General features: G+C 42.2%; 1 protein-coding gene across 1 annotated transcript in view; it reads right to left on the bottom strand.

Annotated features, from left to right (window-relative positions):
* Positions 1 to 17,457, bottom strand: part of cdh23 (cadherin-related 23) — a 415,870-nt gene that overhangs the window by 201,679 nt on the left and 196,734 nt on the right. The window contains exons 10-11 of the mRNA XM_062463257.1: positions 5,850 to 5,962; positions 3,402 to 3,590 (exon numbers count right to left, since the gene is read on the bottom strand). Coding sequence (XP_062319241.1) covers positions 3,402 to 3,590; positions 5,850 to 5,962 — 302 coding nt within the window. The remainder of the gene's footprint in view (positions 1 to 3,401; positions 3,591 to 5,849; positions 5,963 to 17,457) is intronic.

Genomic DNA, 17,457 nt, shown 5'->3' on the forward strand with positions numbered 1-17,457 from the left:
ATTAAAAGCTGCAGATTTGTATTACGTTTGTGGGATGTTGTTACGTGTGCGGGTCTAACACCCCATCGATGGCTGCCACACATTTTTTCAGCCCTTATCAGCCAAGCACATAATGTTTTGACAATCTAAACATTGTTTTCTTAGCCCATTTTTTCTTTCTTGTTTTTTTATCTTTCTGTCTTTGTTTCTCTCTAACTTATCTCTGCTTGCTCTCTCTCCATATAGTCAGCCTTCTCTTTCAGTGTGTCTACCTCTTTCTATATATATCTATCTTTCCATCTTTCTCTGTGTCTACCTCTCTCTGTGTGTATACCTCTCTCTGTCTCTCTGTGTCTACCTCTCTATCTAAGACTCTCTCTCTCTTACCTCTCTCTTTTTTTCAGGTAAAGGGTCATAGGTCAGATCTTATCTTAGAGTGACAGCTCTACATGCCTCTCCCAGTCGTTTGCACACACAGCCCCGATATGAACATAACCTCATAATGAATTGTCTAGTCACCCGCAGCAAATTACAAGGCCCCTTTTTGTATTTCTGCAGTAATCCATTTGCCGGGAAAAACTGCTCACCACCATGGCAGAGAACAATTGATCCGAGGAGAGAAAATTGTTTTGGAGTTCAATAAACATTTAACCTGGAACTTTAGGCCCAAAACAAGAAAAAAGGGAGATGAAGAAAAGTGAACAAGGGAGAAATATTAAAGCCGGGAAAAGTAGATAGGAGGAGATTAGAGCCCTCTAAATCCAACCTAGCATCTGCTGGATCCAGACCAGCTAGAGTTAAGGAGGAAGTCCCACAGTGGTCCTCTTTGTCTCCTAACCATAAAACTCACTCCACCAGATCGCTCAACATTATGTAAATTTGAACTGGCTTTGTGAGTGCAGAATAAAGAAAATCCCCAAGCTACGAGGAACAGCACCCAACCAGGGGACGAGGGGTAAACCCTGCCCAGGAAGCCTCATGGTGTGCGTTTCATGTGGAAGGATGAGGAGGGATGAAGCTTGAGAAGCGATGAATCCTGCTAGATTCCTCAGGATATTGCAGTCCACAAAATACACAGAACATGCTTTAAAGACAGAACATTTTGTTTAAATAAGATGACAAACACATTTGTGTTCAACATGTTTGTGTAGTATTGGTCAATCAAGAATGCTTGTTATTTGCCTCCCCCCCCACTCCCACTAACACAAAGTCTCCATTGCTTTTCTATGAGTTATCCAATCAGAGGACAGAGGAAGCATGCAGAGCAGGTGGGAGAGGAGCTGTGAGTCGATAGGGACCTTCTGATTGTGGTTCAAATAGCTGCTTGTTTTTGTTTTCATCTAGCAGAGGACCATCCAAGCTGATGGCTCCTATTTAAAAGACAATCCAATATGCAGGGATGTCACCTCAAACTGGCCATAAACGTAATTGCCCGTCCATTTGGCAGCGCTGGCAAAAAGCCCAGAGTAAAGAGGGCCCTGTCACACACGGCTGCCACCAAGTTTGGTGACGAACTCCAGCAGAAAGTTTTGAGTGTAGCGGAGCTGAAGAGATGAAGGAGAGCATTAACTACCACTCTTGTCATGCTCACAAAAATGACATGTTTCTGCCTTCCCATAATCCCTTATGGATGGGGGAAGTGAGATTTCACAGGTGTATTGGAATGTGTGCGGTGTGTGTGTGTATATGCAGACATCCCAACCTGCAGAGACTCATTTCAGGGAGGTGGCTTCTCCCCGCTGCTGGGGGTTAACAAGTAGACAGCACACTCTTCGACTGCAGTTGGGATGGGGGGTAGAACTGGTCCTGCTGCCTTGACTCCTCTATAAACAGAGTTCCAAGACTGGAGTCTATAATCTGACAGGCTAGACTCAGGCTACATCCATAAACATGGGCCTAGCAGAGGCTAAATAAAACAATGATAGCAAAAATGTGTTAGTGGAATCCCAATGTGGAAAAGATGTGTGTGCCTGTTGTGTCACAGAGAAGCCGGAGGGAATACACCATGGCCACATGCATCTGTAAACCATCGCTCGGAAAGATGCACACACAGGCCACTGACAGACTCTGGGAGCAGGAGGTGGAACAGGGATGGTGTGATCGCTAGCCTGCAGCGGTGAGCCTCTTATCACCTGCCAGGTGTGCCAATCCCCTCGCACCCTGAGCACTCCCCCCTTGCCATCGCCATGCCGACAGGAGCAAATGCATTCCAGGGGATGAATAAACAAACTAGCTGCTAAATATGCCACTATCTTTCTTTACTCTCTCTCTCTCTCACTTTATTATTCATTTTACTGCCTGCCTTTACAACATTAGTTATGCTACTTTTTCCCCTTCACTCTTTCTCACCAATTTCCCTCTCACCGCCTCTCCCTTGCCCTCTCTCGCTCCTGACCCATTCCCTCTCTGTTTCTCTCTCTTCCCCTCACTTGCAGTTATCTGTCAAACCCCACACTGGCAGTTGCGGTGCTTGAATCAATCAGAGTTGACTAGCTTTCAGCTTATCTCAAACCCAGGTGATTGATTTTCCTCGTTATGTATAATTTGATGCTCTATGCCATCTCTTCTAAAGCAAATTAAATTGTAGTCAAGTCGAATGTGCTCCTAGTCTCAGACTGCGTGAGTGAGCGAGCAGGTATGTGTGAGAGCTACGAAGTGTGTATTTGTGTGTATAGGAAGTGGAAAAGAGAGAGGGGAGAAATACTGTACATGTGAGAAATATTACATTTATTCATTTAGCAGACGCTTTTTTCCAAAGCGACTTTTGAGTCGCTTTGGAAAAGAGAGCTTTACAAAAGTGCATAGTCACTGATCATAACAACGAGATAGCCCCAAAAACATACATTGTGAAAAACCAAATAAGTGCCAATGGGAAGAATCATAAGAGCATGCAGTTAAACAAGTTACAATTAAACAACATGAACAGTGTGAGTTAGAATCTGTGTGTGAGTGAGAGATAATCTGTGTGTGTACCCCCCTGTGGCTGTGTGTGTTTGTATCCCTAGGAGTATGTATGTGCATCACTATGATTGTGTGTACCCCTGTGTGTGTTTCCCTGTGAGTGTGTGTGCGCCTGCCAGTGTGGTGGCTTGTTAGGAGGAGGTGATGGAAAGTGGTGGACACATGATGTAAAACTAAAGAGGATGGTGTTGAACAGGGTTGTCTGCTCTCCCACTGGGCTGACACACTTACTCTGTGTCTCAGCATGCCTGCCTCCACCTCCATCACCACTGCTGAGTACAGCTGCACATTACTTTAGTATACTGCATATTGCCTATACTTTTACAGTACATGATACGGCATACTACTACTTCTTACTGCACTACCTGAAAGCCTCATGAGAATCAAATACAAAAGTTTTAAATATAACTACATCATCTACACATATAGTACTAAATTAAAGGGTTCTAGTGTGGGCCCACCTCGTCTTTGTCCTCGGCTTGGATAAAGAGGGGCAGGGCGAAGCCCACCTGGGCCAGCTCTGTAATGCGTACGCGGTACTCAGAGCTGTTGAAGGTGGGTGCGTTGTCGTTCTTGTCGATCAATAGGATGGTGAAGCTGGTCATCACGGAGGCATCTGACGGTGTCCGGTCATCGTTCAGCTCTGTCCCCTGAGATAGAGATGAAGATATAGAGATGAAGAGATAGAGAAAGAGAGAGTCAAAAGGTGAGTAGTAGCCACCACACCAGAAAAAGGGGGGGGGGGTGACAGAGAAAGAGAGAATTTGTCACATTGAACTGAAAGTGTCACACTGTACTGAAAATGGCCCGCCCTCAATCTCCTGCAGCAGGTCTTTACAACTGTTCATCTATTGGATCAAGAGGGACGGAGCGACACCAAGCAATCACAGCAAATAGGCTCTAAGTGGGGGCAAAAGCAGGCCACTTGGGACAAGCACACCCATACACACACACTGCACACATATACACATACAAACACACACACACAATGAGATTGAAGAGAAAATAGTCCTATTGAGGAGAATCTATTACTTTCTTTGTCTCTTAACCCTCTCTCTCCCTGTCTTTCTACCATATATTTGTGTGGTGGAGCAAATTGAAAGTGAGAGAAACAGAATAGAAGGTAAGACAGAGATGCTCTGTCATTGATAGAGAGAGTGATGTCACAGCTATACAATTAGCGAGGGGTAGAACAACCTGAGTCCCTGGGTTATAAAAACAGATGTGTCATTTAACTCCCCTTTACCCCCTTTCAACCCCTCATAAATGAACAGCTGACCTCTACCTCCATGCACAGCAGACTATCTAAACTGAGTGAAGTTGAGAAATTAGTTTTATTACTAAGTCACTCCACAATCAATAGAACCAAAAGAAAAAGTCCAGGCTCAAAGAGATAGAGAAAGAAGTGAGAGGGAAATAGAGAGAGAAACAAATCCATATCTTATAAATATATTTAAGGAGAGTATATTTTCAAATGTTTGCTCTAAGAACTCTTCTGCTTTCTTTCTTTCAACAATGTTGCTGTCAGTAACCATTGAATTCAATTAAACACAAAGATTTAAGTTAAAATACATTAAACATATGCAGAAGTCCTCTCTAACCCTTGTCTGGTACTCAAAGATGCACACACACATACATGAATGCACAAGTAAATCCATACACACTGTCTGAAACTGCACCAACAGAAATACAGAATGATCTTTCTTTTTTGATATAGGACGCCAATAAGATCCTCAACATAAGGTCACTCAGAGGTTAATCATCCAGAGTCATCCAAATCACATTCTTAAATGGAGACCACATATCCACAACACACTCACACACAAAGCATCTGAGTTGAAAGGAAGAAGAGTAAGGCGAAAAGCTGACAATTCCTCTTTTTCTGCTCTGCGGTAGAAAGTATAACATGTAGGCTTGGAGGAGGGATGGTGGCATTACACTAGATCATGGGAGATATGGAGAGTTGGACAAGACAAACATAATCCACAACACCAACTAAGACATCTCATATTCCTTTATCCTTTACTCTTCCACTTCCATTCTTCCTTTTCCCCCTGGCTCTCTAAAGCCATAGTATTTCCTATGCAGGACACAAACTACACACATGGGTGACACATACACTGTTTACATAGAACATGTCACACGCTTGATTATATCCCTGAATTTCACAATGTCTGTGTTCAAGATTAACATACATAGATGGTTTAATATTGGATGTATATTTAAGCAATACCACTTGAGAGTGAGTGCAGTTAAACTGAATATCAGCACAGCTGTAATTCAATTGTAGGTATGAGGCCGCAGTACTGTTATTCAGCATAACAACATGATTGAGAGTGTGATATTTATGTACAACAGTTCTTCAAGAGCCATTCATTAGTTAACAGTAATAAGCTAAACTAATTATGATTTGTTTAATTATTTAGTCATTTATTTAGCCAAGCCAACACAAATAGTTTGGCAACTGTTGACAAGCAACACAACATATTTTCCTGCAAACTAGTTTCTGTTCATCTTTGCCATGTGACGTTTGTTACAATTGAAGGTAGGTAATGATTGTTAATTTAAATGGATATTAGAACACCTGTAAAGCGAAGGGATACATGTATAGTAAAAAGTCCCAGTGTTGTTATACTCGATATCAGCACTCATGAAATGCCTCTTCCCAATCAAACTACTTGGTCATAACTAACTGTTGTATAACATGTTTTATTATGTTAGTGTACTCCAAGCTCTCTTCACCTCAAACACTTAGAATGTCTAACTTTGCCAACACTACCCTGCCGTAGAATGTCTAACTTCACCCTAACCTTAACCCAAACCGTGATCCAAAAACCTAACCTGCTTCTGGTTCTCACATTAATAGCTAAACAAGCCCACACACACCTCCATGTCCAGTGGGATCTCACCTTGACAGTGAGGGTGAATCCAGCAGAGTAGAGGGGGTTCTCTCTGTCCAGCTGGCCTTGCACCGTCAAAGAACCACTGATGTAGTCCAGGGCAAACATGCTGTTGGTGTTTCCTGTGGACAAACACAGACATACACATACATACACAAGCATGTGCCAATACACATGCACCCACACACAAGAACATCCACACACGCACACACAAACAACATCAGATACCTTACAGTAGGTGAATTATTAACTTCCTTGTTGGAGAAGCTAGCAGGTTGTCTGAGGGAGGATGAGGGATACAAACAAGCTAAAATTTGTTGGTACCCCTCCACAAAAAATTACAAATACACGATTTCCTCTGAAATAACTTGAAACTGACAAAAGTAAATTGCATCCACCATTGTTAAATCCATATTTAATAGAAATCAAACTTTGCTTTTGATTTTGTTTTCCAAGATAATATTGTAAATCAAAAAACAAATGAAAATGGCATGGACAAAAATGATGGGACCCTCCACCTAATATTTAGCTGGACCTTTAGATGTAATCACTGCAATCAAACTTTTTCTGTAGCTGTCAATGAGATTGGTTAAAAGAGATTGAGATTTTTGAGAGTCTTGAGATTTTATTGTGCCCTGTACAAATTCAAGGCACCCTTTGCCAGGTGCAGCAAAGCAGCCCCAAAACATAAAAGAGCCTCTACCATGTTTTACTGTAGGTATGGTGTAAAAAATAAATACATTTTTAAAGCTTAATTTTGAACATAGAGCTGAGCCAAAAATATCCAGTTTTGACTCATATGTCCAAAGGTCAATTTCCCAGAAGGATTGTGGCTTGTCAATATGCATTTTAGCAAATTCCATTCTGTTTATGTTTTTCTTTAAAAAATGGCGACCTCCTAGGTCTTCTTCCATGGATGCCACGTTCGCTCAAAAAGCGACGGATGGTGCAATCAGAAGCTGACGTACCTTCAGCTTGGAGTTCAGCATGTATCTCTTCAGTTATCCTTGGTTCTTTTCCTACCATTTTCACGATTCTTCTGTTCAATCTGGGGTCAATTTTCCTCTTTGCAGCCACGCATAGAGAGGTTGGCTACAGTTCCATGGACCTTGAACTTCTTAATAATATTTGCAACTGCTGTCACAGGAACATCAAGCTGCTTGGAGATGGTCTTGTAGCCTTTACCACGCTTGTCTATTATTTTCTTTCTGATTTTCTTCGACAACTCTCTCTTTTGCTTTCTCTGGTCAATGTTCAGTGTGGTGCACACTATGATACCAAACGGCACAGTGGCTACTTTCCTCCTTTTAAATGATTACAAGATTGGAAAAGTGTGACACTAATTAAAGAAGCTACTGGTTTGGAAAATATTTTCTAAGGGGTACCAACAAATGTGTCCAGGCCATTTTAGACTATCTTTGTAGAATGACCAATAATTAATCTCTTTTCACAGCTTATTTGCTTTATTCTATGACATACCAAATATATGCAAGTACACATGATGCTATAGCATTTAATATCACTTTTCAGGAGGATTGAAGCGCTATTTCAATGATCTGTAAGGGTACCAACAAATTTGAGCATGTCTGTATGTTAGTCATGTTTTATACAGGATCTGTCCTACTGGTGTCTCCATTACTCCACCTGGCCTCACCTCTGACCTCCACCCTCACCTTCTCATCCAGGCCTCTGACAGCATCTCTTTCTCTCATCTATTACGGTCAGCCCTTCTTCCACCTCCTTCTTTCCTACTATTTCCCTTTAGCCCCTCCCTGTCTCGTACTCTTCTTTAAGTGTTCTTTTAGTTTTATGTTTGTTTGTCTTGTTCTCCTCTAACCCCCTCAATGTGTGGCTGCTGCTTTTACAGATGCAGGTCTTTAAAAGAGAAAATACACTTCACAATCCAAGTGCATCGCATTTTGCGGGCTAATTTAATTTCTATTCAACAGGTTACAATTTTATACTGTATGCCTTGAAATATCTTCACTAAATTATCGCCCTTCACCCTGTATCTCTTTCCTGGCTTGCTCTTTCTCTCCTCCCCCCTCTCTCCCTCTCTCCCCATCTCTCTCTTTTACATCATCTATCTCCCCTCTCTCTCCATCTCTCTTTTTTCTCTCACCATCTCTCTCTCCCCCTCTCTCTCTTTGGCAGCTGGTGGCTGTGCCTCCTGCACACTAATTACACCCAGAAGATGGAGATGGCAGACACATCTAGTAATAAGACAATCTCTTTTCCCTCCCTCTCCCTTTACATTGCGATCTTCTTCCCCATTCCTCCCTCAACTTACTCTCTCCCTCCCCTAACCTCTCCTCCAGCTCCCCTTCTTTCCCAGTCTCTCTCACCACTCCCTCCTCTCTGGCCTCTCACTCTGTTCACCCCTCACAACTGTTCACCATCTTGCCCCACTCCTCACCCCAGTCATGTTGTCTAAGGTGCCCAGGTCATACTGTGCACACACAGTCATTGTTGTTTCAAGTCTGACATGACAAATAATTTGTGTGACAGGGCGGTGTTGGTGTGCTGAGTGGTGTCCCAGACTCTATTAGGATGCTGGATATGGTCTACGCTCACCCTTCCAGCCTGAGATATTCCCCTTACAATCTTAGCTGCTATCCACATGTGACTATTATCAGTGCAATCTGTTCAATGGAAAACAAACAATGGTCTGGGCAGTATGGAACTGGAGAGCTCGATGCAGGCTGGGGAATGAGACAGGAAATGTAGACCGGCTACGTTGAGATTATTCAATTGTGCCTCACCGATACAGACTGTAACAAGTACTTCGAGCTGCATCTGCAAGTGCCTGTCAGTGTTCCAGGGTTCGCACTACCCAAATGGGACAGATAGGAGCACTACATGGTTATGACAAAATGAAACTGATCAGAACTGCTGCCAAACATGCCAGCGAAGTAGTTCAACACCTATCCTGTTGAATTTGAGTGATTGATGGCTGTCAGAGACAATCACCTGCTGTGTCTCTCAATTATCCCATAGCTCTTGCTGAGAAGTCAGTGCACCCCTGTTAGAGATGTGCAGTGTCAGTGGGCAGTTAAAAAAGTGAAACTACTGTGTCATTTGTTTCAAGTGCATTTTTACATTGGTCTAATCAAAAATCATTTCTGGTTTGAACCTGTTTTGGTCAGTTTGGCTAAAAGCAAATAACAAGCCCCTCAGAAAAAAAATTAAGAACAAATTTTGGTTAACCCTTGTGCTGCCTTCGGGTCACATGACCCAAAGGTTCATAACGAACAATTGTTGTGTTTACCCAATACAAAAACAAATAAAAAATATAGCTGCAAGCAGCAATGGCGGATTCCTCCAAACATTGCAAACCATTGAAAAATGTATATTCTTTACAAATTGTCACTGTATATAAAAATCCATGCTGCAGACTTACCAATGGGATACCAAATCTGAAATGCAATACCATCAAGATCCACAAGGGCCTTTATTTCAACCCAAGGAGTGAAGGGAGGGGGCTTAGTGAGCCTACCCATTCCAGAAAGCCTTGTATCTTTGTGCATCAGGGCGTGGCCAGTAGCGTCACCTATGGGTGATGTTGGGCCATTTGTGGTGTGGTAGTTACTGTTAACCTATACTATCAATGTCTCAGGATTTGAAGAACTTTTTACCATTGCATACAAAATCGGAAATGCAATACCATCAAGATTCACAAGGCCTTTGCTTAAGACCAAGAAGTGAGGGGGGCTTGCTCAGCCCACACTCTCCTGAAATGTTGTGTATGCGTCTTGCCAAGCCTGCGCGTGTGTCAAGGGAAAGGCTGAGTGTGTGAGAATGTGGAGCACGGGCGCGCTGAAGAGCAGGGGAGACATTTCATTGGAAATGTTGTTAGCAATTAGCCAAGCATGCATGTTTCAAATATTCACCACAAATCGACTTTTCATCTTACAGTCAACTTTTTCTGAGATTTGTGTACTAAACATTCTCAAGAGTCTTCATGAACTTGTGATTGAATCAGAGTTTTTTGACTGGCGGATGTGTAAAGCATTATTTTAGCGTTAGAAATAAATTAGATTTCCTTTATTTCAATCATTTTTTAAGATATTAATTTGCCTTCTCACATGGGAACACGATGTAGTGTCTTTCATGTGACACACCAAGTTTGGTGTTGATATTTCAAAGATTTGCTGAGATTTGATCCAACTTCCTGTTTGGGTGCTTTGTTGACGATTTTGATTGGCTGTACCGGACAAACGGTTTTGAAATTCAAAAATCTGTTGAAGAATTCAGTGAGGGTTGCTCTGACCATGATACCTGCCAATTCTGGGGAAGATTGGACAAAAATTGTAGGAGAAGTAGCGAAACAACGTGTTTCCTAAATCTTTATTGTACAAAAAAATCTAATATGGCGGCCGTTATAGGTTATTGAGGCTTTTTTGTTCCTCATGAGAAATAAGCCATATCTAATGAATTTCAGAATTTTGGGACAAATGGGATGCGAATGGCATCACTTTGTAAATGGACAATTGGGGCTTGGCCGTAGCGCCACCTATGGATAATGGTGCGTCATTTGTGGTGTGGTAGTTACTCCTGGCCTATACTATCAATGTTTCAGGAATTTGAGAACTTTTTCTAAAATGCATTACCATCAAGATCCACAAGGGCCTTCACTTCAAGCCAAGGAATGAGTGGGGGCTTGGTCAGCCCACAATTGCCTGAAATGTTGTGTATGCGTCTCGCCAAGCTTGTGCGTGTGTCAGGGGAAAGGCTGAGTGTGTGCGATTTGCTTTATATCAACCATTTTTTGAGATATGAAGTTGCCTTTGCACATGGTAACATCTTGTAGTGTATTCCTTGTGACATACCAAGTTTGGTGTTGATATCTCAAAGATTTGCTGAGATTTGACCCAACTTCCTGTTTGGTTGCTTTGTTGCCGATTTTGATTGGCTGTACCGGCCAAACGGTTTAGAAAGTCAAAACGCCATGGGATAACTTTTGTGAGGCTTGGTCTGAAGATCATCTCTGGTAATTTTGAAAAAGATATGACAAAAATTGTAGGAGGAGTAGAGAAAAAACGTTTTTCAATGAATTCAAAATGGCGGCCGCATCAATTCGGCTTTTATCACAAGTTATCATGTGTCACACACGGGATGTCCCAAGATATCATGAGACAAAGGAATCACTTAGTAAAGGCAAACAAATCAATAGTTATTGGCCAAAACACATTTTTGCTTCCTGCGGCCACGCCCAGTGATCACATGACACCAAATTGTGTAGACATCCTCAGAAGAGGGTTCCGAGTCATCATACCAAGTTTGGCGTTGATATCTCAAAGATTTGCTGAGATATGACTTCACTTCTTGTTTGGCGGCTTTTCTGCTGAATTTGATTGGCTGTACCGAACAAACGGTTGTGAGAATCAAAATTCTTTTCGATAACTTTTGTGAGGCTTGGTCTGAAGATCATCATTGGTAATTTTAAAGAAGATCTGACAAAAATTGTAGGAGGAGTAGGCTTTCAAAGGTTTTTGATAAAACCGGAAATGGCGAAAAATCTATATAACCGGAAATTGACGTCATAGGGTGCGTTGAACTCGTCTTGATCCAGGGAATCCAATGGTACCTCATTTTTGAAAATCAGTCATACGGTTCAAAAGTTGCGTATGTAAACACAAGTCCAACTTTGACCCATTGGTGGCGCTAGAGTGGTCTAATGGGATACATGAAACTTGGTGTAGGTATAGAAGGAACTGTCCTTAATGAGTGTGCCAAATTTCACAAAAAGTTATCCAAGGGTTCAAGGGGCTGCCATTGACTCCCATGGAACTAGAATAATAACTAGAGAGGGTACAATTTCTGGGGAAATTGTAGGGTGTGCTTGCTTGCGTCGGTTGGACAGGGGTCCGTTTTTTAACGACATTTTTACAACTGATATTTCTGTATTTTATATAAAAATGCATACTTATTATTTATAAAGATTACATAGATTTAAAAGCATTTTTTTTGCTGCTCATTTACAACTGAAAATACGAGTGAAGTGTAGAATGAAATAGATGTCTTCTCATTTCCCCTGCAAGAGGCAGCCTCATCGTTGAATCAAAACGAATAAATTTGGCAGACCGGTGTACAAATTGACCTAATCTCTAAGACTTAAACGTCCTTTTAAGTTTTCCCTTCTTGTGATATTTTCAGGCATTTAGCCTACTCATATTGCATTCATTCATGAATAAAGAACCCCCTTTGAAGATTATTCTACGACGTTACCGGCAGTAGAAGATGGAATCGCGATTCAAACAGTACCATCTGCTAACTGAAAATATGCCCCCAAAAACGTAAATAAGCTTGACATTTATTTAGTGGAAAATCGCTCATTCATAAAAAGCTCACTGGTAGCGATCATTGTCAGTAACAACACAAAATGCGATATAGCCCTGTGTGGAGAAGCTGCCCCGGTAAATTGTACTACTACGGTACAGTACTAGACTACTGCTGTGTTCGTCTCGGTAGCGATTGCGTTGGTTGAATTGGATTTAACGTTCCGTTGTACGGTTTAGGCTGAAATTAATTATTTTCATGAACAGATTGACAAAGTTTAGGCTGTGGCAATGAAGTTCAGGTTAGTAGTTAGATAGACTTTTGATTTAAGTAAGGGGAGTGCCGAACATGTTCTGTCGCCGTTTGACTTCCTACAGCTGTGTAGATGTTTTTGTAGTGTCTCGCGTAGGCTACAGCGTTGCAGTGATACCCTGGATTGAAACCACAGGTAATGATAATTTCACTCACAAATCGTTTACTTGTAATCTAATGTCATAATAAATCCTACAACGAAAATGTATATGTGAGGAATGTTTATTTTAACGATTGAAAACAGATAACGCTACATCATAGACCACTATAGTATGTGTTGCCCGGGCAACACAGGCTAATGTCATGATGCTAATACTTCAGTGAAATAGTAGACTACTGTTTCCGAAAGTAGATGTACTTCCTTAATAATATCAGCTTATACTGTACATTACACATCACAATTGTGTGTCATATCACAAAGTAAAATGAGTAAATAGTTATCACCCTGGCCTCTTTGCTTGTGGTGTTTCTGCAGCTGCCTTGCAGTAAAGCTTTAGTTAGCCTAGCTATCCCCCAAGTTAACAGATGCGAAACGAATGTTCTGCCAAAGGTAGTCACGCGTGTTTTCCTAACTGGAATCCTAATAAGAAAAGGTAGAAACACTTAAGTGGCTTCACCGCTTCGCGGCTTGGCCACCAATAATAATAAAACTAACAATAACAATAAAACTAACAATAACAATAGGTTTCCTCCTTACGGAGGAATCCTAATAATTTTCTTTTAACATTTGCAATGTGGGGGGTCTGAGACAGTCCTATGGTTAAAAGAAAATGCTTCACTTTGTTTTTGTATGCGGTAAAGTTGTCGCAATACGACGGTGGGTCACAATGACTGATGGGTCAGAATGACCCGAAGATAACACAAGGGTTAAATAGTACTTTCACAAATTTAAATATGAAATATAGCTGCAAGCAGCAATGGTGGCCAAGCAGGTCAGATAAACCAGAAGAAACATCTAGTCACTGCGGTGTACCTGGCTTCCTTTGCAGTGGCTTATCGTCTCGCTAAACAGAGAATCAGAGACATGACAAGCTTGTCAGCTTTGGCTGGATTTGAACCTCTGACGTTGATGTTGCCAGGACACCAATTTATCCTAGTGAGCTATTCTCAGTGCTGGAAATCAGATTTCAGTGACTGCGTAAAAATATAAGGAATTTTTCCTGTGGCAAGCGGTTGTCAGATTTGTCCCAAGTTTAAACAGCTGTAATTCAGTTCTATTTTGACATGTCAAGGTGATTGTGGTCTGAAGATAATCTGTGCCACATTAGGTGAATATTTGGTATTCACCAAAAACGTTTTATTCATTCATTCAAAATGGCGGCCACATCAATTCAGCTGGTATCACAATTGAATATGTGTCAGACACGGGATCGCCCCCTAGAGGTTAGATGACACAACCTTTTGTGAACCTCTTTGAAACAGGGTCCCGAGCACCTGTACCAAGTTTGTTGTCAATTCAGCAACTATTTCCTGAGATATGATCTTCATCGCCGACATTGATCAGCTTTACCGGAATGTGAAAAGGTTTGTGAGGCTTGATCTGAAGATAAATGGTGCAACATTTTTGCTTATTGCAGCGCCACCTAGAGGTGAAATGGCATGACCTATTTTGGACCTCTTTAGAACAGGGTCCCTAGTCCTTATACCAAATTTGGTGTCAATGCAGTAAAGAGGTGCTGAGATATGACCTCACTTCTTTTATGGTGGCTTGGTTGACGACTTTGATGGTCTGAAAGGTTTAGATAATCAAAACACGTGATGTCTTTTGTGAGGCTTGGTCTGAAGATGATCTGTGCCAAATGTGGTGAAGATTGGACAAACCTTATAGGAGAGCTAGCGAAAAAACGTTATATTCAAAATGGCGGCCACATCAATTCAGCCACATCAATTTGATTGGCTGTAACTAACAAACGGTTGCAAAAATCAAAGCTCCAGGGGATAACTTTTGTGAGGCTTGGTCTGGAGATCATCTGTGGCAATTTTGAAGAATATTCGACAAGAATTGTAGGAGGAGTAGCGAAAAAATGCTTTTCCTTAAAGGGTTGATTGACTGGGTTTTTTGGGGTATTTCACACTGTTCCTTAAGGTCTCCGAATAGGGTATGTAACATCGGTTGGGTTGAAAATGGCCCGGGTGCTGTTCTATGCCCCCTGATAGATCCTCTGAAATTTTCCCGGGAAAAAACACTAGCTTTTCTCCTTTTATGGTATGCTCATTAATATTTAGATGAGCTGCGCGCTGATTGGTTGGTTTTCAACAAGTGAAGCTGGGGAGCAAAAACGCAACACGGCCAACAGCACTCACTGAAACACCGAAGGTGGAGACTTGAAATAAAAACGCGCAAATCTATTGTGTCTACACAACACTGTTTTCAACAGATTGACTAGATATCATTTAAACTTCTGTTGTCGAAGCAAACTGGATCGACTTAGGTGGGTAGAACGTTACAGCTTAGCAACCAAACTATATTGTGATTCAACTCAGCTTCAGTTAGCTAGCTCTAGACATCTTGCTGAAAAATAACCTGACAAAGATCTGGACAAACATGCATCGTGAATTGTAGATTTACATAACAACACGGGTTATTTATTTGAATGAAACAGTCAGGAACATGAAACAACGTTAGCCCCATTGCCAATAAACTAGGCTAAATCATCACACATTCTACCTATGCTCTTGCGTTAGCAAGCTAAACTAGTTTACATGCCTACAGTCTAGGTGTTTTCGCCACCAATTCCCATTTTTACACTGGTGGGGCCCTATGTTGTGCAGTAGGAGCCCTTGTAATTTTTCCGCCCCTGCCAGAGTCTGAATCTTTACCCAAACGTTGACAGGTATGGGAATCTCACGCCAAACTTATGATAAAACTTGAGAGCCCTGTGTAGGTGTTTAGGTAGGTTTAGGTGTAAATCTAGTTTTTCAATGTTACCCAATTATTGTGGAGCCAGTATTTCTTGTCCACTCAGCTCATAGAACCAACACTGGCTTTCCTTTAGCTGAGCTATTAGCCAGAAAGCTAACGTTATGCTAGCAAGATTCAAAGGGAATAACATTGTGTACGGTTGACAAAAAGTAACTATAATTTGACAGTATGTTTGACCAGAAGATGAGCTGGCTGGCCAGCCATGTCATTGTCCCCAGATCAATATCAAGATTTTCACGAACAAAGGACGGACTATCGGCCATATACTAGGCTACTGTCGCTACCTGAAGTAGCGAGTTGAATAGTGAATGGGATGTGAGATGACCGCATCAAAGTTGACATATTCTCCTAACAGTAAATATAATATGACAGTATGTTTAACAAGAATACAGCTAGCCATGTCATTGTCCCCAAATCAATATCAAGATTTTCACGAACCAAATTATCGGCCTATGTGTAGCCTACTGTCGTCTCGGCAGAAGCCTGGCTGAAGTATATCTTAGTAGACTAGCGAAGTGAATGCAATATAGGCCTAAGACGATCGGTTATGTGACACTGACACAGTAAGTTCATAAAATGTATCAGTTTTATAGTCAAGACCACCTAAACTGAGACCAAGTCATGACCAAGACCAGAGTGTATCGAGACCAAGACTTTGAGGGGTCGAGACCGAGTCAAGACCAAGACCAAGGCAGGGCGAGAGTAGCCTGGCTCTGCCCTCCTACGTACTTCCGCTCAATTTTCATTTTGCTTTTGTACTGCGTCTGGGCTTTAGATATATTAGAGAAAGTGGAGTCTTATTACACAGGATCCAACACTAGAGACATGTGGAGTGGGTTGAAGACCATCACAGATTATAAAGGAAAGAGCCATCAAGCAGAGGTCTCTGTTTCTCTTGCAGAAGAGCTAAACACCTTTTATGCTCGATTTGAGTCACACACCAGGTCAGAGGTACTGCTGGAGCAAGACAGCTGCCCTCTCCAGGTATCTGTGACTGATGTGTGCAAGTCATTCAGGAGAGTGAATGTGCATAAAGCTCCAGGACCTGACAACATCCCTGGCCGTGTTCTCAAGGCCTGTGCTCCTGATCTGGCAGAGGTGTTCACTGACATCTTTAACCTCTCCCTGTCCCAGTCTGTTGTCCCCAATAGCTTCAAGAGGGCCATCATCATCCCAGTCCATAAAAAACCATCAGTGAGCTGTCTCAATGATTACCGCCCTGTCGCACTCAACTCTGTTGTGATGAAATGCTTTGAGAGGTTAGTCGAAGACCACATTACATCCTGCCTGTCACCTGCATTAGACCCACTCCAGTTTGCATATAGGCCGAACAGGTCTACAGATGATGCTGTAGCTTTGGCCTTGAACACTGCTCTCTCTCACCTGGATCAGAACAACACGTACGTGCGGATGCTCTTCATCGACTTCAGCTCCACCTTCAACACCACAGTACCATCCAGGCTCATCATGAAACTACAGGACCTGAACATCAGTCCCTCCATGTGCAGCTGGATATTGAACTTCCTGACAGACAGGCCACAAGCAGTACGGCTAGGTAACATCATCTCAACCAGTTTAACACTCAGCACTGGTGCCCCACAGGGTTGTGTGTTAAGCCCACTGTTGTACTCCCTGTTCACCTATGATTGTGCAGCCACGAACACCTCCAACACCATCATTAAGTTTGCTGATGACACCACCATGATCGGCTGCATCAAGAATGGTGATGAGTCTGCCTACAGAGCAGAGGTGGCAACAATGACATCCTGGTGTAAGGATAACAGCCTGCTGCTTAATGTAGCAAAAACCAAGGAGTTGATAGTGGACTACAGGCGGCTGCAGGGAGAACATGCACCCATTCACATCGGGGGCACAGCTATGGAGAGAGTCAAAAGTTTCAGATTTCTTGGTATCAACATCAGCGAGGATCTGAGCTGGACACACCATATTGGTGTGGTTACAAGCACAGCGAAACAGAGGCTTTTTTTTCTGCGGCGACTGCGGAAATTTGGCATGGACTGCACTATACTGACCAATTTTTACCGCTGCACCATTGAAAGCATACTGACTGGTGGCATTACAACATAGTTTGGCAACAGCACT

This window comes from Osmerus eperlanus, chromosome 6 (genome assembly GCF_963692335.1).
Source record: "Osmerus eperlanus chromosome 6, fOsmEpe2.1, whole genome shotgun sequence".
In the NCBI taxonomy this organism is placed as follows: Eukaryota; Metazoa; Chordata; class Actinopteri; order Osmeriformes; family Osmeridae; genus Osmerus; species Osmerus eperlanus.